The sequence below is a fragment of the Nilaparvata lugens genome, chromosome 1 (genome assembly GCF_014356525.2).
Source record: "Nilaparvata lugens isolate BPH chromosome 1, ASM1435652v1, whole genome shotgun sequence".
In the NCBI taxonomy this organism is placed as follows: domain Eukaryota; kingdom Metazoa; phylum Arthropoda; class Insecta; order Hemiptera; family Delphacidae; genus Nilaparvata; species Nilaparvata lugens.
In genome coordinates this window covers 11,354,345-11,378,641 of record NC_052504.1, presented here as the reverse complement: position 1 = coordinate 11,378,641, position 24,297 = coordinate 11,354,345, and the positions used below count along the sequence as shown (strand labels likewise).

General features: G+C 33.8%; 1 protein-coding gene across 1 annotated transcript in view; it reads right to left on the bottom strand.

Moving 5' to 3' along the window:
• Positions 1–24,297, bottom strand: part of LOC111045711 — a 90,927-nt gene that overhangs the window by 57,201 nt on the left and 9,429 nt on the right. Inside the window, exons 4-7 of the mRNA XM_039419877.1 lie at positions 17,678–17,859; positions 15,779–16,477; positions 3,937–4,143; positions 1,677–1,843 (exon numbers count right to left, since the gene is read on the bottom strand). Coding sequence (XP_039275811.1) covers positions 1,677–1,843; positions 3,937–4,143; positions 15,779–16,477; positions 17,678–17,859 — 1,255 coding nt within the window. The remainder of the gene's footprint in view (positions 1–1,676; positions 1,844–3,936; positions 4,144–15,778; positions 16,478–17,677; positions 17,860–24,297) is intronic.

Below are 24,297 nucleotides of genomic sequence, written 5' to 3'. Positions count from 1 at the left end.
TGAGTGAGCAGGTGAGTATGTGAAAAATCAAAATATCGCATCCCCGAAATTCATAAGGTGACATTTAGCCAGCTGTGAAATATAAACACGATCATTTTAGAGAATTGTGTTCTGTTTATCAATAAATAAAAATAACGAGCGAAGCTCGGTGCCTCGATATTTGATTGTTATTGGTTGTTTATTTTTTGTTGGAAGCTTCTCGCTGATGACAAAACATTTATGAAAAACATGTGTGTGTGCACGATGAACATTTGTACACGATGAAATGTGTGTACACACATGACAAATATGCATGGCCTGTGGTTATTTGCCAGCCTAATATTATACACACATGTTCATCATGCATCTCCTGTCGATAGTGATCAGCCTTATTGTACAATATCAGTACCTACTTATAGCATCAGGCCACACAACTAGAATAAACACGCCATAGACACTATGGTCTAATGTTATGAATAGGTAATACATTGTACAATGATATTGACCGTCTAGGAACCACTTTATGGGATAGAACGTATGGGGTACTCATATACACAGAGTGGGTGAAAAATCCGAAAACGGCTTAATATCTCATACTCAAAGGCAATTTGACGGTGGGTGTGATTGGATATCCTACTAATATTGAAAACACTACTTTATTTTGACTTCAAAAATCTGGTCCGCCATATTGAATTCAAATTTACTTTTTTAAATAGGGAGGTGGTCATGCGATACATTGTTTCGATACGGAATTTCAAGACAAAATGTATGACGAAAACTGCACATCGATATCTCAAATCGTTTTGAATATATTCACATTATTAATAATTAATATCACTTATCTATTTAATTTCTGATTTGCATGGTATTAATTTATCATGTGAATATCTTCGAAACGGTTTGCGATATCAATGTGCGGTTTTCGTCATTCATTTCGTCTTGAATGACGAACCTTCCTATGACCACCTTCCTATTTAAAAAACCAAGTTGCATTTAATATGGCGGATCCAAGATGGCGGACCAGATTTTTGAAGTCATAGTAAAGTAGTATTTTCAATTTTAGTAGGATCCCCATCCACAACCACCGTCAAATTACCTTTGTGTATGAGATAATAAGCCGTTCTCGGACTTTTCACCCACTCTGTATAAATATCCACTGAATTTCATACTACGTCTAGTATTTACGTTCACTGTAAATACCATATAAGATGAGAATCAACCCCATGACCAGTGCAAACTACAGTGTAGTCCACGTTATAATGGCAGTATTTGATAGTGTTGCTATCCTTGTCTATCATTCGACAAAGTAGATAGCGCTATCCTTTTTTCTAGCTCCCCAACATTGCCATGTCATTTTTTAACAATGTAGAAAAATAAAAATTTATTAACAAAATATTTGATCTCAATTATAAGAATTCGTTATTTTAATCATAGACAAATATTTTATCTTGACGAATAAAGTACAATTAATTATTCAAAACAAGGATGAACAATCAATATTACAGTGGCAAGGATACTGTAATATTATAGTGGCAAGGCAGAGAATCGGCAACGTCTTCTCCTATCTTTCTCCACTACCATTATAACGATGACCTCACTGTAGAGTTTTGCCACCTGTTCATGAGTGTTATAAATCAAACCATCAATAGCTGATGTACAATAGTTTTCATTCTTAGATAAAAGAATAAAAATAATACTTTTCAGTGTTATCTTCGTTGTTTGTTCCACTGTAGTCAGAAGGCAGGAGGAAACAAGGCATGGAACACACTTCTTGCAGAGATCTCAGTATAATATTGGCATCGATCAGTTCGAACTTTTCGGGCCTCATTGCTTCTCTGGCCTCTCTCAGCACTACCTCAGCATCCTGAAAAATATGAATAAATTATTCATTTCCATGAAAAATTTCCTTTTAAATTTATTCTTCAGTTTTGGAAATTAAATGACCACTTTGACAAGTTACGTGGTCATTGTTAGTAATTTAGTTTATTGTAATCTAGATAGATTATTAAGACATTTATGGATTATTTTTTTGGATTCAATTCATCACTTTACATACTTCTTAGCGCACGACATATGTAGCATAAAGTAAACTTTCAATACTATTCTTAAGAAATAAGCTAAAATAATCAGCATGAATACAATCAAATACAGCAAGAAAACATACCTGAGTAGACCTCAGTACGGCATAATGATATATTAAAAAAACAAATTGATAAAAATTAAGGCATAATACAAAATAATAACCTGAAATTGATACAATCGAATTTATGTAGTTATAATCAACATTTTAATTAACAAATCCAATATTCTAGTTGAAACAAGTTTTCAAGTTATTTCATGAAATAATATGAATACAGAATAACAAGATGATTTGACATAAATATTTTGATCATTCTTACTACTGCTCTGGTTTTATAAGAAAGCTGCAGGTGTTAAAATTTCGAATTTTGAGTTGTATGCCATATTAAGGTACGTACAGACAGTAGTTTTTTTCTATACAAATGGAATCTCAATAAACCTACTGTCAATTTATGCTTTTAAAAGAAATATTAAGCTGTTTCCATGATATTCACCAATCCTTTACAATCAGAATATATTCACTTTGAATCCGATGTATAAATTTGAATTATAAAAGTTATTTTAATATGTTTAAGATTAAAATTACGAATGTATGATGATTTTGATTGATGTTGGTGAAGTGTCTTTTTGTAATTGTTGAGAAATTGATAAATTGGCATATTGACAGATACCAATCTCTGTGAAAGCTCTTCATTACAAACCAGCAGGCAAGAGAGAGACATTAGGAGACAGAGGAAAAGGTGGCCTAAAGATTAACCAGGATTATAAGAAAAAAATTGCAAAAAGCTATTTCAAAGACCAGAACAGGCAATCATGCCTAGACCGTTGCAGTCGGAAGAATAAGGCTAGGCACACACCAGTTAGTCAAGACAAGACAAGACACGTTTAGTCACAATACTTCACATAGTTGCTTATGAAGACATGTCTAATTGCAATGACTAATCGTTGTGTGTTGCTTCATGAGCAACTATGTGAAGTATTGTGACTAATCGTGACTATAGTGAGGTCCACATTATAATGGCAGTGTACGATTGACAATACTGTTGCTGTCCTTTTCTATCATACAACAAAACAGATAGCACTATCTCTCTCTCGCTTTGCAATGTTGCCTGCCAGAATATTTTATTGTTACTTTTGACAGTGACTGTACAAAAGTAGGCAAACAATTCTCAGCCGCCATTTTTTCACTATTCTATGAAAATAATCTAGTACACAAGTCGTACAATTGATTTAAAATGTATTTTTGAAACAATTGAATAATTTTTAGACATTACTGTATGAGAAACACAAATTAAAATACCTGAATTGACTTTTTAAAAGTTGATAAATAACCATCCTAACTTCATCCATGCTTCAGTTAGCCTACACGTAAGTTATAGGTTAGACCTACTCGTACCGGTATAAATAATATTGAAAAGTTATTTCAGAATTAATCAATTAAAATTACTTATTTTTAAATAGGATTCCTATTTTTCTATTATTTTTAAAGGATATTGGAATAGAATACCTACCAAATAACTCAATTTCTGTTGTTTTGAAATTCAGATTGTTGTATCACAGCTTTTTAAATTAGCCGCCATTTCAGGTTTGTAAAAATCTGATCTCAGTCATGAAAGCAAAATTTCAAATCAAATTATAAAAAAATATATTTTCTTGATTAATTTGACATTAAATTGATTATTTTATCAAGGAAATGATAATTATTATTGGATTAAATTTAATGGGATGAATTGAGTAACCGCTGTGTACATCAGTGGCAAAATAGAGAGACTTGGCAACGTTTTTCTCCTATCTTTCTTCACTGCCATTATAACGTGGACCTCACTTTAGTCTTGTCTTGACTAACTGGTGTGTGCCCACCCTAAGAATGCAACTCACCGACAACGACGTAGACAGCTGGTCGATGACGTCATGCAGTGAGTTGATCTGATAGTTTTCCAGATTGCTGACCAAGTTGAGAAGATAGTTCTCACGGATCTGAAGCAGGCCGTGCAAACGTTGGAAGTGCATTGAGATCTCACTCTTCACTTGAGAATAGTCGGTGATCGTAGACTGATCAGGAGAGCTCAACGACGCTTGGGCCTTCTGTAATCAACAAAAAAAAAATTGATTGGTTAGAAAATTCTTATACTGCATAAAGAAAAGTCGAACTTTTCAGGACTTTGGGAATATACTATCTCCTAATAAAGAATCTCTTCATTTCATTTCAATTTATTTTACAATTCAATTATTACGGGGTATTTGGAATGTGATAGTATACGCGTTTGATGAAGAAAAGTAGATTAAAGAAGGTCAAAAGTAAATCATTTTACTTGAAAATATCAATTTGTATAAAAGAAGATTTGAAATTTGATGTAAAGAATACAAGCGTTTGAATAAAATTATGGACAATAGCTTTAACACGCGAGTAGTCGCATGGACTTGCAGAATGTCAGTGGTCGCGCGTGAGCATTTTGCTCACACTCACCCTTATGGCTCCCTAAACTATAAACAGTTGGTTTTGACAATGCTCTTTCAATATTTATTAATTTCAAATCTTTCTCAACGTGTTTCATGTTATTATATACTATTTAATAGTATATAATAACATAATACATGGAGGAGATTCCAAAAATACATACTGCAAATTTATTGTTAGAATTTATCATTTTTATGGGATAAAATAATCTAGTCATGAATGGAATGAATATATGTAAAAAGCTGGTTGCTCTACATTTACGCTTCTTCTTTCTAATCATATGAACCATATGACTTGTTAATAATTTACTAATGTTGTTTATCAAACTAACAGCAGAGCTGATGAGAGAATCATTGAATGTTCATATTTGTACAGTTTAAGATTTATTGAGATTTATATTATAATTGACATTAAAATCGATTTTCTAAAGTAAATGAAAATCTTTCGTCAATTATTCATTTTAAGTAATATGTGCGAAGTAAGATCATTATAAATCGATTTTTTTGTTCAACATGCCGAAAAAAGGTAAGAGTGAATTTTCAATTGATATTGATAGGAAATTTGTTTTGGAAAAATTCTCGGGGAAAATTGGACAAAATGCAAAATTCTGGCTGGAAGATTTTGAGAAAGAATGTATCCGTTACAATATCCACAACGATGAAGAAAAAATAACATGTTTAAGACTATTTTTAGAAGGGAGTTCTGAAGATTGGTATACTTCCAACAAATATAAATTAGGATTGAAAAATTGGAATTTGTGGTCAAAAACATTTCTCCAAACTTTTTCTAATAAAGGCTGGTCAAATGCATATTCATTCAAATACATTGAAAATTTTGGATCTATGCTTGATTATGCTTTGAAGAAGGAACGATTATTGCTTGAATGTGAGAGAACTATGACAGATGAATCTAGAATCTCACATATTGTTGTGGGACTACCAGTTCATATTCAGAATAGATTAGATAAGGAAAATATCGAGACCAGATCTGATGAATGAGATTCAAAAATATGATTCATTCACAAACTCAAACGGACATAGTCATATAAATAGCCAGAAAAAAGACTCAACCAAGATGGAAGAGATAAGAAGAAAGAAGACTCCTTGTTCTGTATGTACAGCCTTGGGAAAACCAAATCGCTTTCATCCTGCAGAGATCTGTAGGAATAAAAATAAAACAGTGAATTTCACAACCTGTGAGGAAAATACACTCGATGTTGATAACTCAAAAAACTGAATAAGCCGGCGTGTAAGTTCATTCCATTGATTACAGTTAATGTACTAGTTGATAAAAAGAAGATTGTAAAAGGGGTTTATGACAGTGGCTCAAATATCACTCTAATAAATCAGAAAATTGTTGATGAGCTGAAGACAAAACTTATGAACGACCATAACCTTTTTCGAACTATTAGTGGTGTGAATTTTACAAATCGCCGGGCCAAAATTCCAATGAAAATCAATAAAATCGAAGAAATATTAGATGTATATGTTGTGAAGAACAATAATTTCTCTTATGACTTACTTCTTGGATTGGATGCAATAAAAAAGTTCAAATTGATACAGAATGAAAATTTAGAAATTTTACAGAAGGTTGATGACAAAACAGATGTTGAAAGATTGAATTATGAGTCATCTGTCTTCTCTGTAAATATGGAAAGCAATCTGAATTATCTTGATACTGAAAAGAGACAAACAATAACAAGGCTGATTGAAGGTTATGAATCACTATTTGCAAAACACAAATATGATGTAGGTGAGGTAAAACATGCAGAGGCAGAAATCAAACTTTCAGAAGATAGATATATTATTAAGAAGCCATACAGAACGTGTATCCCAGATAAAAAAGAAATAGAACAACAAATTTCAAAACTTTTAGAGGCAGGATTGATTGATTATTCAACTTCACCATTTGCATCTCCTGTTACACTTGCCTTCAAACGAGAAGAAAAAAAATCACGGCTATGCATTGACTTCCGGGAACTGAACAAAATTGTAATACCAGAGCCACAACCATTCCCAAGAATAGAATATATAACAGTGAAGGCTGGTAATTGTAAATGGTACACAGTACTTGATGTTAATTCAGCATTCTGGACAATACCAATAAAAAAAGAAGACAGAATGAAAACTGCATTTGTGACCCACGAAGGCCATTATCAATGGTTACGGATACCATTTGGTTTGAAGACCGCGCCTGCAATTTTTCAAAGAATATTGGGTAACACTTTACAAAAAAATAAGTTGACTGATTTTTGTACTTGCTACATTGATGATATTTTAATATTTTCAAAGACATTTGAGGAACACTTGAAACATATAAACCTCGTACTTGATGCGGTTTATAAAGAAGGGTTCAAGCTGAAATTGGAAAAATGTAACTTTGCAAGGAGTTTGATTAAATATTTGGGACACATAATTGAAAATAACTCAGTCCGTCCACTCACTGACAATCTCAAAGCAATTGAAAAGAGACAAACAACCGAAAACCAAGAAGAATGTACGCCAGTTTTTGGGGAAAATAAATTTCTATTATAAATACATAGAGAATGCAGTGAAAGTTCTAGAACCTTTACACAATCTACTGAGGAAGGACATACCTTTTATCTGGTCAGAGACATGTGATAAAGCTTTCCAAAACGTGAAGAAATACTTATGTTCTAGTCCCGTATTACAAATTTATGATTATGAAAAACCAGTATTCATTTTCACCGATGCCAGTGGAGAGGGATTTGGAGCTGTACTGAAACAACCAAAAGAAAATAATGAGCTTCATCCAGTAGCATATTTTTCAAAAAAACTGAGCCCTGCTCAAAAGAAGAAAAAAGCTATTTATCTGGAATGTATGGCTATAAAAGAGACAATTATGTATTGGCAATATTGGTTGATAGGACGGAAGTTTACAGTGATCACAGACCACAAACCAGTGGAGAATCTCAGAGTGAAAGCACGAACCGATGAAGAATTAGGAGATCTTGTATACTACCTATCACAATATGATTTCACATTGATATATAGCCCAGGAAAAGGAAATGTTGAAGCAGATACTTTATCAAGAAATCCAGTTTTAGAGCACTTTGAAGGAAATGAAGACATTTTAACAGTTGTGAATTTGATATCTATACAAGAAATAAAAGACGATCAAGAAAAAAACAAAGAAGCAATAATGAATAATAGGAATGTTGAATATAAAGAGGAAATATTCTACAAATGTATGAAAGGAAACAAAAGAATCTTCCTTTCTCAAGAAAAGGGTAAAGAATTGATTGAGAAAATTCATTTTCAACTAGGACATATCGGAACTCACCACACACTATTACACATACGTCCACATTACTACTTTTCCAACATGGATGAAATGGTCAAGCGCTATTGTGATTCGTGTCATATATGTAAGAAGAATAAAACAAGAAGAGGTCGCTCAATAGGATTACTTTCACAATTGGGTCCAGCTAGTGAACCGTATGAGATCATGTCGATAGATACTGTTGGAGGGTTTGGTGGAAACAACTCAACAAAACGATACCTACACATATTGGTCGATCACTTCTCTAGATATGCATTCACTTCAAGCTCTAGCGGTCAAACTACTAAAGAATACATTCGTTTGCTAGATCCTATCTTACAAAACCATTCTGTCAAGATCCTATTAGCTGATCAATATGCGTCTATCAAATCAAAAAAGTTTAGAGATTACCTACTCGAAAAAGGTGTTACAATGGTGTTCACATCGGTAGATTGCCCACAATCAAATGGTCTTAATGAGCGGCTAAACCAGACATTGGTGAATCGTATTAGATGCAAAGTGAATAGTCCAGAAGGAAGAACGCAGACGTGGTCGAAAATAGCGGAAAGTTGCACATCAGAATACAACAAGACAATCCATAGCACTACTAAATTTACACCAAGATATCTGCTATTGGGAGAGGATTTGGAAATAATAGCCTACCATCACAACTGAGGAAAAAACGAAACTTACAAATAGACAGAGAAGAAGCAATAAAAAATTTCAATTTAAACCACAAACGGAACAAACTGAGATGTGATAAGAACAGAAGAATATATGGTTTCAAGGAAAAAGAACTAGTGTATATAGAAAAAGGGAACAAGTTGAATAGAAATAAATTAGATGAAGTTAGAAGTGGACAGTTCCCCATTATAAGAAGAATATCAAACTCAATGTATGAAGTGGCCTGCGGAATCAATGGGAGTGAACCAATCATCTGTCACTCAAGCAAATTGACACCTTCGAGGAAGTTTCTCGTTCAAGGGGGGGAGATGTAAGAAGCTGGTTGCTCTACATTCACGCTTCTTCTTTCTAATCATATGAACCATATGACTTGTTAATAATTTACTAATGTTGTTTATCAAACTAACAGCAGAGCTGATGGGAGAATCATTGAATGTTCATATTTGTACAGTTTAAGATTTATTGAGATTTATATTATAATTGACATTAAAATCGATTTTCTAAAGTAAATGAAAATCTTTCGTCAATTATTCATTTTAAGTAATATGTGCGAAGTAAGATCATTATATATACCTTCTTTATTTGACTCATTTTTCGACATCTAGATAGAATGAAAAGATAATGAAAGTTCAAATCAGAAGATGGAATATAAAATAGGAAGATAATACCTATACATTGAAATTAGTCAATGTTCATTCTGTCATCCTCAAACTGTTCAAGATTGTCTAGAGGAGTCACAGCGAGGATTACATGAGCTGCCAACCTTGGAAAACGAAAATTCCCAAAGCTACATACAAAAGTTACAATTGTGCGGCAATTTGCCGTGGGCGCGACCACTCGCGTGTTAAATGTAAATATAAATATTCAATGATGAGATGATTATTTTTGTTTTTCAACTTAATAGGCTGTTCTAAATGATAATAATATATCGATAAAATTTGTAATCTTATACAATAATCTTGTAATCTAATTTGTATTCTCATACAAATTCTTGAACTGGAAATTTTTTTGAATTGGATTGATGTGTTTGAGATTGAGTTTACTTTATCTTTATTGTTGCCAACTTTTAGAGCTAAAGATCAAATTCTACTAGTTTCCTTTATTGTATCTTCAATACATTGTTTATATCCACCATGATATACAACCTATTTTCCTATCTTCAAATTTTCCATCATACTCATACACATTTCCCAATTCTTAATCTCCATTCCGCAACACATGAAAAGTAAATAGGACTGTACATTAAAGATCTACTTTACTGGAAACACGAGCACATCGATTGCACAGTAATAAACATTAATTGATTTGGATCGATGGCGTCGCTCGGCATGTCGTGACAGAATTGACAACACTCACTCACTCTCTCTCTCTCTCTCTCTCTCTCTCTCTCTCTCTCTCTCTCTCTCTCTCTGTCTCACTCTCAGTTGGGAAATTAGATCGCAACATCGCTGACGAGGTCAATCTTGGTCTGATCGCTATCTGGCCCTCCACATCCATCCAGAGAAAGGGCACTCACGAGTCTCCGATGCCATAGCAGACAAGAGAGATGGCGAGAAGAAGTGAGAGAAATAGGAGGAGAGAGAAGAGAGAAAAAGCAATAAAAAATCTACGAAAAGCCAAAAAGAGAAGAGAGATGGCGAGAATTAGGAGGAAGAGAGAAATGCAATAAAACATCATGAGAAAAGCCATAGAGAGATGGCGAGAAGAAGTGAGAAAAATAGGAGAAGAAAGAAGAGAGAAAAAGCAATAAAACATATACGAAAAGCCATAGAGAGAAGAGAAATGGCAAAAAAGAGAGAGAAATAGGAGACGAGAGAAGAAAGGAAAAGCAATAAAACATCTACGAAAAGCCGTAGAGAGAAGAGAGATGGGGAGAATAATTAGTAGTGAGAAGAGAGAAAAGCAATACAAATCTACGAAAAGCCATAGAGAGAAAAGAGAGGAAAGGAATAAAAGAAGATAATTGAATTGCTGTCTATATTTAATTCTAGGTGGACGAAGTTAGGGCGCAGCCGGAGCTCTCTTACACTTTAGCCCTCCTCAAACTCTCTCTCTCTTCTAACTCTTTAGTCACTTAACCCTTCAATACTATACAATACTCTCTGACACTTGACCCTCGAATACAATACTAATTCACATACTAAAGTAATACATCACATCCAAACAAATAAATGAAGCATAAACTAAAACATCATCATAGAAAGAGCAATAGAACATCACGAGAAGAAGAGGAAGAGGAGACTAGGCCTATTTAGAGATGAGGAGCAGTAATATACATAATAGAATAGAGTGGATTGGAGGTCATGAGGTACAAGAAAAAAGAAAGTAAGAGAGAAGGAACGAAAAGAGGAGGTTTTGATGAAGGAAAAAGAAGAAGGAGAAGATGAGAGATAGAAGAAAAGCGGATGATGAGCCGAGAAGAAAATGTGACTGAAAAAGAAGATTGATTGATTGAGTACTTTATTTATGTAGATTACAATATATACTGGCTTATACACTTATATAAAATAGCTTACAATACAGCAAAATCATAGATGAAGTGAACTGTATTATGATATGAAACAGTAATTTGGGATAACTGTGGATAATATGTTATGCATATCTACATAAATTGGCGGAGCATTGGACATATCAATGTACGTTCTTCGGGAAAAATGTACAAAATATCCTTCTCTAACAAAGACAGAGAGATGGGAAGAAGAAATAAGGGATAATAAAGATAAAGTCAAGAAGAATCGAGAGGAAAGTGGAATCATCAGAAGAAGAGAAAATAGGATTAAAGAAAGGGGAGTTCAAGTAAAATACGGAATAATTAGAAAGAGAGGACCGGGAGAATAAGAAGGGAGCGAGCTAGTGAATATTATTGAATAGACAGGAGACGAAGAAAGGAGGGGCCGTTGAAAAAGCTGGAGACGACAAACTGATGAGTAGAAAAACATGGAGAAGGAAGAGAAAAAAGAGGAGTGATGGAGTAAAATAAATAATTTGAATAGATAAATGAATAAATGAATTGGAATAAAATAGTGGGGAGAAGGAAGGAGGGAGGAGTAACGGTTTCAATCAAGAACATTGATGAAAGATAAATAGATAAACAAGTGGATAAGTAAAAAAACATGAAGAAGAAGGAGGAGCGATGAATCAATTGAATAAATTTATGAATAAATAAATTGGAATAAAACCGTGGGGGGAGAGGAAGGAGAAGTGGTGGTTTCAATCAAGAACAATCAAAGAAAGAGAAGAATATAAACGAAAGAAAAATACATTGAGATTGATCAACATTTGAGAAGATGGACAACGGGTGAGAATGTGAGTGAGGGGTACCGATACGAGAAGGGGAAAAAAGGAGAGTAGAAAGAAGATGAAAGTTGAAATAATAATAATCCAACAAATAATAGAGAAAAAAAAAAATAAATAATCCAACAAAATGCAGAAGTAGAAGAGATAAAACGAGACAAAGGAAGAGGATGAGGCGGAGGAAAAGGACTTTCACAAGTGTAGCATGGTACAGTCAGAATGAAAAGCAAGCATGACTATACACCGCCCAATCAATCCATGAAATCTAGACCATCTGACACTCTATCTGGAACCTGGAGATATCTCGAATTCTAGAGGTCTCCACGACAACGAAGGAAGGCAGCGCGTGTCACGTCTGTGCCTCGAGCCAAGGTGTGCCACCTACAATTCTATAAAGTAGAATCCTTTCAAGTTTAGCATCAACTACAATCATTAGCCTGTACGGTTGGAGTGGAAAAATCGCTTCCTAAATGCCACGACATCTGATTCCGCTCGCGGCGCAACACGATCGACGTTTCTTTCTCTCTTGTTAAAAAAATGTTCAAGGTTTTTCAGGGAAAAAGTCAACTTTCTGTAAACGCCAAGGTCTGGGAGGAAGCTGTTTATGGAGTTCCAATTGCGGAGTAAGGATATGACAAAAATTTCTAACAGAACATGAAATGCCATACTTTAGTTCATGTTAACAAGATATAACATGCAGAAAACCTTATGAAATAATAATGTCATATATCATATAAAATTGTTTTTAGTTTTAGTGTATTAGCACTGGAGATGGATACTGTATACTTCAATTTTTAGATTGTAGATCCCAAAATTAGTCTGTTAGAATTAGACTTTAGATTTATACTATTACATTTAGACTGTAGATTCCAATATTATTGAAGAGGAAAAGTCCATTTCTACCTCATTTTTAACACTGAAAAACAGTCCACTGAACATCGTACAAGAAAATTGATAAGAATTTAATTTACTTTTCAATACGGAAGGGCACTATTTTTCAGACTGGATTGACGATATCCCGGTTTTCAATAAAGGTGAAAAACTTTTGCAATTCTCGAGAAACAAAGTGATATCAGAGAAACAACCTCATTAAATAGATATGGGTGTAGAAGTAAAATAGAATTGATTGGTCTGTACACAAATGGAATTACACAAAATGGAAGAAACTGGTGAAATCATTTTAATAGGATGCCTGCAGTAAGAATTCCTTTTGAAGCCCAATATTATGCACCAATTGGGAAAAGAGATGTAGGAAGACCGAGGAAAATATGGATACCGGAACAGGTTAATGAATAGGCATAATCCTTGAAATGAAGGAGAACTAAAATTTTATAATATTAACAAGGAATAAAAAGGCTGAGAAATAGCCTTTCTTACATTTCTTAGTCTTTTTATTTAATATGAATAATTACTACAATATCAACTTCTCAACTACACAATAATTAACAAGGATGGTGACAGCTTGACTGTTAGAGATATCATTGTGATATGTGAAAACTATAAAATGTAATAAGTAGCGAAGTGTATCATAAGTATTAGATATTACAAGAAGCGGAGAAAACAAGTATAAAACTTGATATCACTTCAAAAGAAATGAAAGAGAATGTGGAAGATACTATTGTAATATCTAAAAGAAACGCATCGAGTAGAAACCGGAAAATAGATACCCATCAGTTCTCTGAATGGATTCCACTCTTGTTTTCTATTACAATTTCAATTAAAATAGCTGGAGATAGTAGAACCGGAAGTAAACAAAGGAATAAGCTGGCAAGTTTCAATAATTGAGCTCTCTTTCTAGTTGCCGCGATCAAAGTGATAGACCTGCTCACAATAGTCGCATGTTAAGCGAGATGGACGAGTCAATTTGCAACAGTTTGATAATGACTTGGCACGGTAACAGATAATGGAGTACTAATACCGCTTTATCCTAGGTATCGCAAGATAGCTTACGATAGTTGTGAGCATGAAGGCTTTACATCTACTCTACTACATCTTCTAGCCACCTAATAGAGGTAGCTCTATGGTAGCTCTTAGAAAAGCGACTATATCCTTCACTTCAACTGATGAGATAATATAAAACTACTCTATTGATTGCATTAACTGTACAAGTGAAAAATTTTCTCAAACAGGAAAATAACAACAAACAACTCCTAATCAGTGGATAACAAGTGAATGCTAAGGAAGAGTATTCATTCATTCATTTATTGTATAAAATACTATATACATAATTCTATTATGACATTGGAGGAAAAACTAGGCTGAGCCTGTACTATTTCTCCTCAAAAATTTTGATAAAATGTTGATGTCCAAAAGTAATGTAATTATGTAATCACACACTGCTTCGTCACTTGATTTTCGGTCCAGGAATAATGATTTGAAAATTTTGAATTTGAAGGTTGATGTTATACTCTAAATGAATCACAGAATGTACAACAATGAATTAAAAACTTATGAAATATTGCACTTATTTAAAAATTTGAATACAAAATCAAAAGCCTATCAAAATCGATCATTTAACGAATCTACTATATTGTATTGGAAATCAATTGAGAGCAGGCAGCATGCCAATACGCCACCCAGAATATCCACGATTGGCTAATAATTATCACCAACAGTCGATTCTCAGCCAATCGTAAGACATTCCTGGGTGGCATGTTTACCTTGTATAATTGGTGTCATTCGTATGTGCTATATCTCAGAAGTGCGAATATTTCAACTTTTCGATATTTGTAAATTGTAATAAAACTATCAAATCATTTAAAAAAAATATTAACATATTGTCATTTAAAAACCTAAACCTAACCTCCCAAACCTTCCTTTTACCTTTAAAACTCAATAATTGAACAGAGCCTATAAGGTTATGTTCATACTCTAGACAGATTGAAACTCGGAGTTCTAAGGCACTTCCGTTGAAACGCTCGTCGGTAGTGTATAGTGTAACTATGTGTAGTGTAGCTTCAGGGTTGAAGGATTAAAAGGAAATTTAACTTTGATGATAAAATTGGAAACATCGCAAAGATTTGTTTCTCATTTGAATATCACTTCTCTCAGAATGATGGGGCGTCGTAATGCGTAATAATTTACGTAATAAATATCGGGGATGATATTCTTCATCCAATTAATAATGATAATAATAATAATAATGAATTTATTAGCCAAAAAATAGGATGTCACAATTTGACATATAGGCCAGTCAATATAACAGTAAAACACTCAGTCAATACAAATACTGTCAATAAAAAACAATACAAAGTCACATTTACAATAAAAACATGTATGGTATATTAGTCCTATTCATATAACAGTAATATTAATAAATTCTAAATATTGAAATCTTCTACATTCATTTTCATGTCGATAAACTCTTCAACTGAGTAAAAGGGGTTTTTCAAGAGAAATATTTCTAAAATCATTTTGAACCTCCTGTGATTAAGTTGCCTCACCTCAATAGGAAGCCTATTCATCAATTTAATTGCAACATTCGAGGGACTTTGATCAGTTTTATGCAGTCTGCTTCGTGTTACATTGAGCGTCTGATTGGATCTTGTATTATAAGAATGAATTGCATTTCTCAACTCCATTTTTCTCAAGTTTTTAATTTTTTTTTTCTGAGCCTTTGAGACTTTTGTATATTGCTGTAATACTTTCTTTAACTCTTTTTATTTTAATTTTTATATCGCTTCTTACTTGACCTGAATTGAAGCAGAATAATTTAACCGCAACTCACTGCCAACACACAAGGACTCTTATGTTGGCAGTGCTGAATATTACATTGATTACATTGATAATTATTGTTGTGCAAGTTACAATAAATGTATATTTTTAGGTGATTGTATATTGCATACTTTAGTGATTGTATTGTATAAATATCTCTACAATGTTCCCGATTCCGCGCCCTGGCGATGACTCTGACAGCCCTTTTCTGCATTATGAAAATGTCTTGTGCTTGTGAAGAACAGCCCCAGACTATAAGGCCATATGAAATGTGTGGATGAAAAATACCAAAATAAGCCTGACATAGTCCATGTTGGTCCAGCTCCCCACATAATCGTTTAGGGCAAACACACCGCTGCTCAACCTACTTTTCAGAACAGCAATGTGTTGTGCCCAACTTAGAGTAGGGTCAATAATTATTCCTAGGAATTTCTGCTCCTCACCAGTATCATTTGTTGCTGATCCCTTTTTGAGCCTAAAAGTGACTGTTGTGGTTTTGGCTTTGTTGAGGAACAGTTCGTTGGCATTCAACCAAGTTTGCACCGACTCCAGATTCCTCTCCGACAGTGCAACAGCTTGAGCATCATTTTTATGCTTATTAAGAACTGTGGTATCATCGGCATACATGAAGATTTTTGTTGGGACATTTATGCTAAGATCATCAATCATGATCAGAAAAAGCACTGGACCCAATACAGACACCTGAGGCACACCACACTCCACAGTCAAAACGCGAGAGTTGTCACCATTCACGGAGACGTACTGCACTCTGCCTCGCAAATAGGAAGAAAATAGCTCAAGAGCAGGTCCCTCAACATGAAGGTGTTTCAATTTCGCCAGGAGGATATCATGTGACACACAATCGAATGCACGACTGAGGTCACAGAAAGAGACAGCGGCAGCGGATTTATCTTCAAAGCAGTCAAGAATTTCTTCAACCAGTTTTATAAGAGCATGTGTGGTTGAGAGGCCTTTTCGGAAGCCAAACTGTGTTTTGCAGAGCAAGTTATTAATTCCAAGAAATTTGCAAAATTGCATTGCGAGCAGAATTTCGATTATTTTAGACAGTATAGGGACCAAAGCAATAGGTCTATAGTTGGCAATATCATCATGCTTGCCCTTCTTGTAAATTGGTATAATTTTGGTAATTTTAAGAGAAGTGGGGAATTTTCCATTAGCGATGACTTCATTAATAAGTGCCGTGAATGGGGTAACAATACAATCTATGATTCGTTTAATTAGGGCATTGGATAGTCCATAGTGATCTTTGCTTATCTTTGGTGACATATGCTTAACAACTTCCAGAACGCAATTCTCTGTAATGGGCTTGAATCTAAACATCTCAATACTTTCAGGACTTTCAATACTTTCTATTTCTATTAAAATGCAGGTTGAAGTCACCACATAATATTGATTTCCGGTTTTTCTTATTTAAATAACTTAAAGCTAGTTCCATAACCCTGCAAAACGTTTCAAAATTACCTTGAGTACTTCTATAAACAGTAATGACCATGATATCAATATTCAAGAAATGAGCTCCTGCTAATTCACAGTCCAACTCAACCGAAATGTTATTTAAATAGTCTAATACTTTGTATTGGGACGCATCATGATTTGAATATACGGCCACACCACCATGAATTCGTATTGAGCGACAGTAGCCGGTTACTAAATGTAGATGCTTAATATTAGAGTTTACTTCAAGCTCAGCATCAGTCATCCAATGCTCCGATACACATAAAATGTCCAACTTATAATTAACAATAATCTCCTCCAGCAGTCCTATTTTATTTGATAAGCTCTGTACATTTTGATGTAAGATATTTATATTACTTTTCCTAGAGTGAATGGCATAATCATCCCTATGATTCAGCCGATATGGATTGAAATCAGTCTCGGCTGATGGCCTTAGTAGTTTTTTAGAGGAATAAGTTTATTGGCTGGAATTATCACGTCTTTATTGAATTGTTTTAAGATTTGTGAGGCAACGTACCGCTTTCCAAGATTATTCAAGTGGTGCCCATGTTTCGTATGAAAACGTTTCCCCAACTTACAAAGCTCTAACACAGTGACATTTTCAAAATGTTTACATGTTTTATGTATCTCAGAATTTGCCCATTGAATTGCTTTATTTACACAAGACCATTTTGGGAGGTTATACCTGTGTGGAATGTCAAATAAAAATACTCTGGTGTGTCTTAAATCAGCCAGCCTCCTACGCAGGACTGATATAAAACCTTTGGCATCATTTCTGGCAATGTCATTACCCCCTCCAATCAACACTGCCGCATCCAGAGGCCCCAAATCTGAGCAGTCACCCACGCTCTCCCTGGTCACATCCTCAAAACAAGCTCCGGGCTTTAGTGTACCTGTTACTTTACATTTTTCATCTTTGTCACGCATTAATTTATCAACAACAGTACGACCCTGGCTACTCATAAATAGTTTAATTTTTCTAACTGGTTTAACAGTTTTTGACTTCGGAGCAAGAGATTTTTTTTCAAGATTTGTTGAGACAGTAGATTGAGAAAAATTACCAATATCATCATTCTGCTGCTTTAAAAAATTAACGATGGCACTCAATACCTCCAATCTATACTTTTTTGAATCAAATCTGGCAAATTCAAAACTATTATTAATGGATTTACTTTTGTTCTTAGTTCTGATTTTGATGTAGCTTTCAAGGTGAAAGAGCGATAAGAAACCACAGTCAAATGAGTTTTGCTGTTGCAGACAGTCTACATGAACTATCCTATCCGAATTGAGAACCAGTTTCATTCTTTCCACCAAAATATTCAATGACCTGTTGTTATATTCTCTCATAGAATCGAAATTATAGAAAGTACTATCAATGTAATCAAATACAACAAGACTCCAGTGTGAGCCACTCCATCCATTTACAGAATCAACTTTGCAATTGTCATTAACAATAAAGGCAATATTTCTGTTTACTGACGAATTGGGGCATAAAAAGGAGAGGTCATAACTACTATCATTGATAATCAAAGACACTACAGCCGTGTCGACGACAATTAAATCTTTACATCTAGAGAACATTTTCTTACAATACACATCAATGTCATTGTCTGTGAATAATTCATCACCGATGAATGTATTTAATCGATCAATCAGAGTTCCGCTAGTCCTATTGTCCCTGGCTGGAGCTGGAACGGTCTGTGTCGTAATGTCTTTAGCTGCATCCAGACGTTGCATCAATTGGATATCCAGTTCAATCGATCTGTCTAAAGCCGCATTACGCTGTATCTCCAACTCCTCAAGCCGAGATTTCAACGATTCATTTTCAATTCTCAAAAGGGAAAGTTCATCATTCAGAGGACCAAATTGAGAATCCGATCCATCGAGCATCGATGACAAACTATTGGAATCGATATTTTGATTTCCCACTTCAGTTGTAAGTCCAACAGAGATAGTGGATGATGACGAAATCGGGGATTCAGAAACCATTGAAAGTCGAGTATGATTCTTATGAGTACCAGACAATTCAACAACCCTATCACAGTTCACATCAGTCTTCATGGAAGCCGCACATTCCTTATCAAGGCAACGCCAAGTGATAACACTGCTAACAGTAGATGAGAACGATTTTCTATACTTATGTCCTTTATATATTATTCCGGGTTTATTCTTTGAGGTCTGAAAACGCTGAATATTTTCCATTCTTATAGAAAATTGTTCACAGTGTTGTGTAAGATGGAGACAATATACAACGCAAGCAACAAGAAACTATAAGTTCATTAAGATTGTAGGTAAGTTGCTATCTAGAACGATGATAAGAAGGCACGTGGAATCAACAGGTTGAACACTCATGCAAAATTTCAAAATTTCACAATTTCAAAAAGGCCATTTCAAAATTCTAACGTTGAATTGGAAATTTGAGAGAGTTGCAATTTTACACGATTTGGTAACCCTGTAATTTCTTCGGATGGAGGGCCAAGTCTCAACCTGACCGAGCGAAGTGAGGTCTAAGATTCAAGTCGACGGTTTGGCATTTATCTTAATGTTTAAATGTTTGAATGTTTAAATGTTTTTATGTTGCGCATTTACGGCGAAACGCGGTGATTGATTTTCATGAAAATTTGACAGGTATGTTCCTATTTAAATTGGGCGTCGACAAGGTTTTTGGAAATTTTGCATTTCAAGGATAATATAAAAGGAAGAAGGAGCCTCCTTCATACGCCAATATTAGAGTAAAAATCATTCTATAATTTATTATAAATCAGCTGAAAAGTGATTACACAGATGTGTGGAGAAGCCAGTCTATTGTTGTATTTCCATAAGGTCTATAGTTTCAATCAGGTAGCCTACTTGTGGAAGAGAATACTGCGTGAGGTCTACTGTTCACAGAACTACTAGTTTTACACAAACTATAGAAGTTCGGGGCAAACGCATGTTTCTCGTTACTGAAAATTGCATATGTTTGTTTAATTAAATAAATGAGTGAACATTACCAGGATTTTAATAAGTACCGGTACGGGATATGTGATATTCTAACAAAGTGATCGCACTGTGAGTAGCATAACAAGAAAATCGGTCACTTGGTCCCGAAAAACAAATTCCTTCAAGTTTTGAAGCAGATTTACTATGTTAAATGTACAATAAACATCAAATATTTTTCTACTGAATTTGAAGAAAATTTAATTTTGAAGAGAGATATGTGAAATAAGTCTATAATAGAAACCTTAAAAAAATAAAAAACGAAACCTTAAAAAAATAATCCTTAATTACATACAATACGCATGAAAAATAGACAAAATCTGTTAAGCTCTCTACAAATTTAATATTGGGGATTATTTTTTAAAGGCTGCGTTTGTCTATTATAGACATATTTTACATCTTTCTCTTCAAAATTAAATTTATGTTAATTGGAACTTTTTTCTTCTTTTGATGTGAGTTATCACTCCCTGACTTATGGGCACCTTTTTTGACCGAGCGAAGTGAGGTCTAAGATTCAAGTCGACGGTTTGGCATTTCTCTTAATGTTTAAATGTTTGAATTTTTATATGTTTTTATGTTGCGCATTTACTCCGAAACGCGGTAATAGATTTTCATGAACAGGTATGTTCCTTTTTTAATTGCGCGTCGACGTATATACAAGGTTTTTGGAAATTTTGCATTCAAGGATAATATAAAAGGAAAAAGGAGCCTCCTTCATACACCAATATTGGAGTAAAAATCAGACTATAGAATTATTCATCATAAATCAGCTGACAAGTGATTACACAGATGTGTGGAGAAGCCAGTCTATTGCTGTATTTCCATAAAGTCTATAGTTTCAATCAGGTACTTGTGGATGAGAAACTGCGTGACGTCTACTGTTCACAGAACTACTAGTATTTTTGCAAGAAAAACAATGTAATTAGACCGAACGGAAAAAGTAACGAGGAACTGTCCAGGTAACAACAGTGAGAGATAAAACAGAAAAAAATAGAAGTCCGTTAATGTTGACGCTATAATATATCATTACTCGTCATCAGAAGGATCTGAAGACTCTGTACATTCATTCAAGATGTGAACAGAGCAGCTGAGAATGCAAGAGCAGTCATATCAAGATGAAAGTACACGCTACAAACCAGCTACAGCCATTTACTCGACTGACCGAACATGTTGGATAATAATCATGTTATTACTGGCATTACAAACGAGAGTAATGTTGAATCATGTATGTTGAATGGCATCGTGCTTCAAGCACGAAACTTAGGGCCGTTTGCACAGTGTAAGTTTAAGCTAAAGAGTAAACCAAATCTGGATTTTTTTTGGTTTAAACTAAAATTCCTTTTGCACAGTATCAGTTTAAACTCTGTATTGAGTTTAACCTCTGGGAAAGTTTGAACCTCCAAAGCAGGAGGTTTAAACCAAATAATTTGGATTAACTTGACATCTGTAAAGATTTGATGGGGAAACAGCTTACCATATATAGTAATTAGTAAATTATTTTTCGACGGTTGTTCTTATTACTTCTGTAGACGAGAATAATTATTTAGGTTATAGTGAATCATTATTTGAATGTAAACATAGTTATAATCGAGGAATTGATAGGAGTTTTTAATGCGATTGGCTAAAGATGACTGCGAAGAAATTTTTAAACTGAGAAAAAATGGGCAAAAAACGAATGATTTTAATTTCTGGGATGATAAAGAATTTTTTTAATGGTTTTGCTCAAATAAAGTAAAGCAACTGCCAATTTAGTATTTGATTGAATAAACCACTTAATAGGAATTATGACAATTTTTAACAGTGGTCTTTGATTAGAAAACATGTTTTTAACAACACAACTGAGATATTTTGCTTTCGAGAAATTTATAATAAACGAGGAAGAACGTAGTAGATTCAAGCGTAACAAAATAACTTTTTTATCGTAAATTCTAAAATAAATTTTTTGTGCCAACTAAACATTAGTTTTTAAAGAATTTCTTGATAGCTTTTCACTTTTATTACCGTACTTAACAGCTCACAGCTCTGTGGATTTTGAACAAGAAAATAGTAGCTACATAACCTCAATTTACTGATGGTTTGTAAACAAATAACAAATTTCCTGTAAAAATTAGCCTTCCTGTTATTATAAACAATGACATTCTATTACCAACTTAACGCTAAACTAGTTTAACTTAAAGTGGATTAGTAAATGCACTGAGAAAACCAATTCTAGTTTAAACTTTCAGATTAACTTAAACTCGATTAACTTAACGAGTTTAGCAATCTATACTGTGCAAACGGCCCTTAAAGAAACTTCATGATATTACTGATACAAGATTCACTTTCAATACGTATAATATATTGTATTGTATTTTAAGATATGTGTCTCTGTGAATTGATAAATAAAAATATAGATCTGAATAGAGTTTTAATAAGAACTCTGAACTGATACATTAAATCAAATGAAAACGACTAACATGGCCAAAACTACTAATTCATTAAGAAAATTTGAAATAGTAGTGTTGCGGGTTTCTACACTAAATAAACACTTGAGGCAATTTATACTGATTAGATTTATTACTTACAACACTATAACACACGGAGGTACACTAGAAACAACTATAAACTGATAACTACTTAATAAATTACACGGAATTAATCACAAGCTTACGTTTACTAGTATAAGAACTGTTCCAGAATAACTATCACTAAGAAATAAAAAACAGTAGTTTCGCTATAGTGAGGTCCATGTTATAATGGTAGTGTTTGATTGGCAATGGTACCTAATGCTATCCTCCTCTATCAGTCAACAAAGCGGATAGCGCTATCTCTTTCTCGCATTGCTCTGTTGCCAGATCGTATTTTAACAATATAGAATTGATAATTAATTAACATAATATTTTATCTTAATTATGAAAATTAATTATGAAATTATTGTAAAATATAATGTATTGCTCAATAATTGATTATTTTAAACGAGAATAAACAGTTAATATTACATCAATAAACCTGTATCAGCTCCGTCTATAGAAGACTGAGGATCGGCAACGTTCTTCTCCTATCTTTCTCCACTGCCATTATAAAGTGGACCTCAATATAGTTACATCATAATCAATCTCTAGTGAAATGAAAGCTTTAACATTGGAGCAGTAGAATGTGAATAAAGTCCTACGATTGACCATTAACTTTCGACCAATAGAGGCTGAGCTCTAATGCTATTGGCCGAGACAAGACATGATAATCCCCCTCCTACCGCGCCTTCTCATATAATACTACATGAAGGAGGCAAGAGTGGTAGAAGAAGAGAAGAGGGGAGGAGTATTTCCATTGGAGCTCAGTCTCTATTGGTCGACAGCTATTGGCCAATTGTAGGGCCTCACCCACACTATATTCTGCTGTTCAATGTTAAAGCTTTAGTTTCTAGAAATTGATAATGGTGTGATAACAAAAACTATCAGCAAATAGAAAAAAACTAAGTATAGAAACTTTTATTCACAACATGTTTCAACACATTATGCCATTTTCGAGTGAGTTTTTTCTTCCTGATAAATAAGAGTAGCACACGCCGAAAAGTTAATAACCAAAACTAGTATCTCTCAATGTTAGTATAGCTAGATTAGTTCAATGTTTAAGCTTTCAGTTTCTAGAAATCGATAATGGTGAAATAACCAAAACTATCAGGAAATAGAAAAAATTCAAGTAACCTCTATTAGAAACTTTTATTCACAACATGTTTTAACACATTATGTCATTTTCAAGTGAGTTTTTTCTTCCTGATAAATAAGAGTAGCACACGCTGAAAAATTTTAACCAAAACTAGTATCTCAAATTGTTTTGAAAAACCAGTGATTTTGGAAAAATGAAGTCCATTTGATTTGATATGGATATTTACCACAGCAACACAAAATGATACATTTAGATAGGAATGAAGCTATTTAAGATAATAATACATTTATTTACAGAAATACAGCATTCCTTGGGTTGCTGCGCATCTCCTCAACTTACACAAATATTTGTCAGATATGCAGCAATCTTTGTAGTAATTAATTATATTAATTTCTTGTCAAAGTACACAAATTCACTTGAATTACAGCTTTAGTTATTTCATAGGATGTCAGTTTTCTCAACGGAAAGTGGGCACTTTCAATATTATTGTGTAGAAATCCTTGGCAACAAGTTCTATATACTAAAATATCTTCTGTTACGAAAAACAAAAAGTTTACCATTTATTTTTGTTTTTCTTATAAATTTGATGATGAGCGCCAACATTTTTTTTAAAACACAGCATCACAGATATCACTTATAATCTATTTTCCCCGTCTTTCTTCCACCATCACACACCACATAATTTTAGCAATATTGTCTCATTTTTA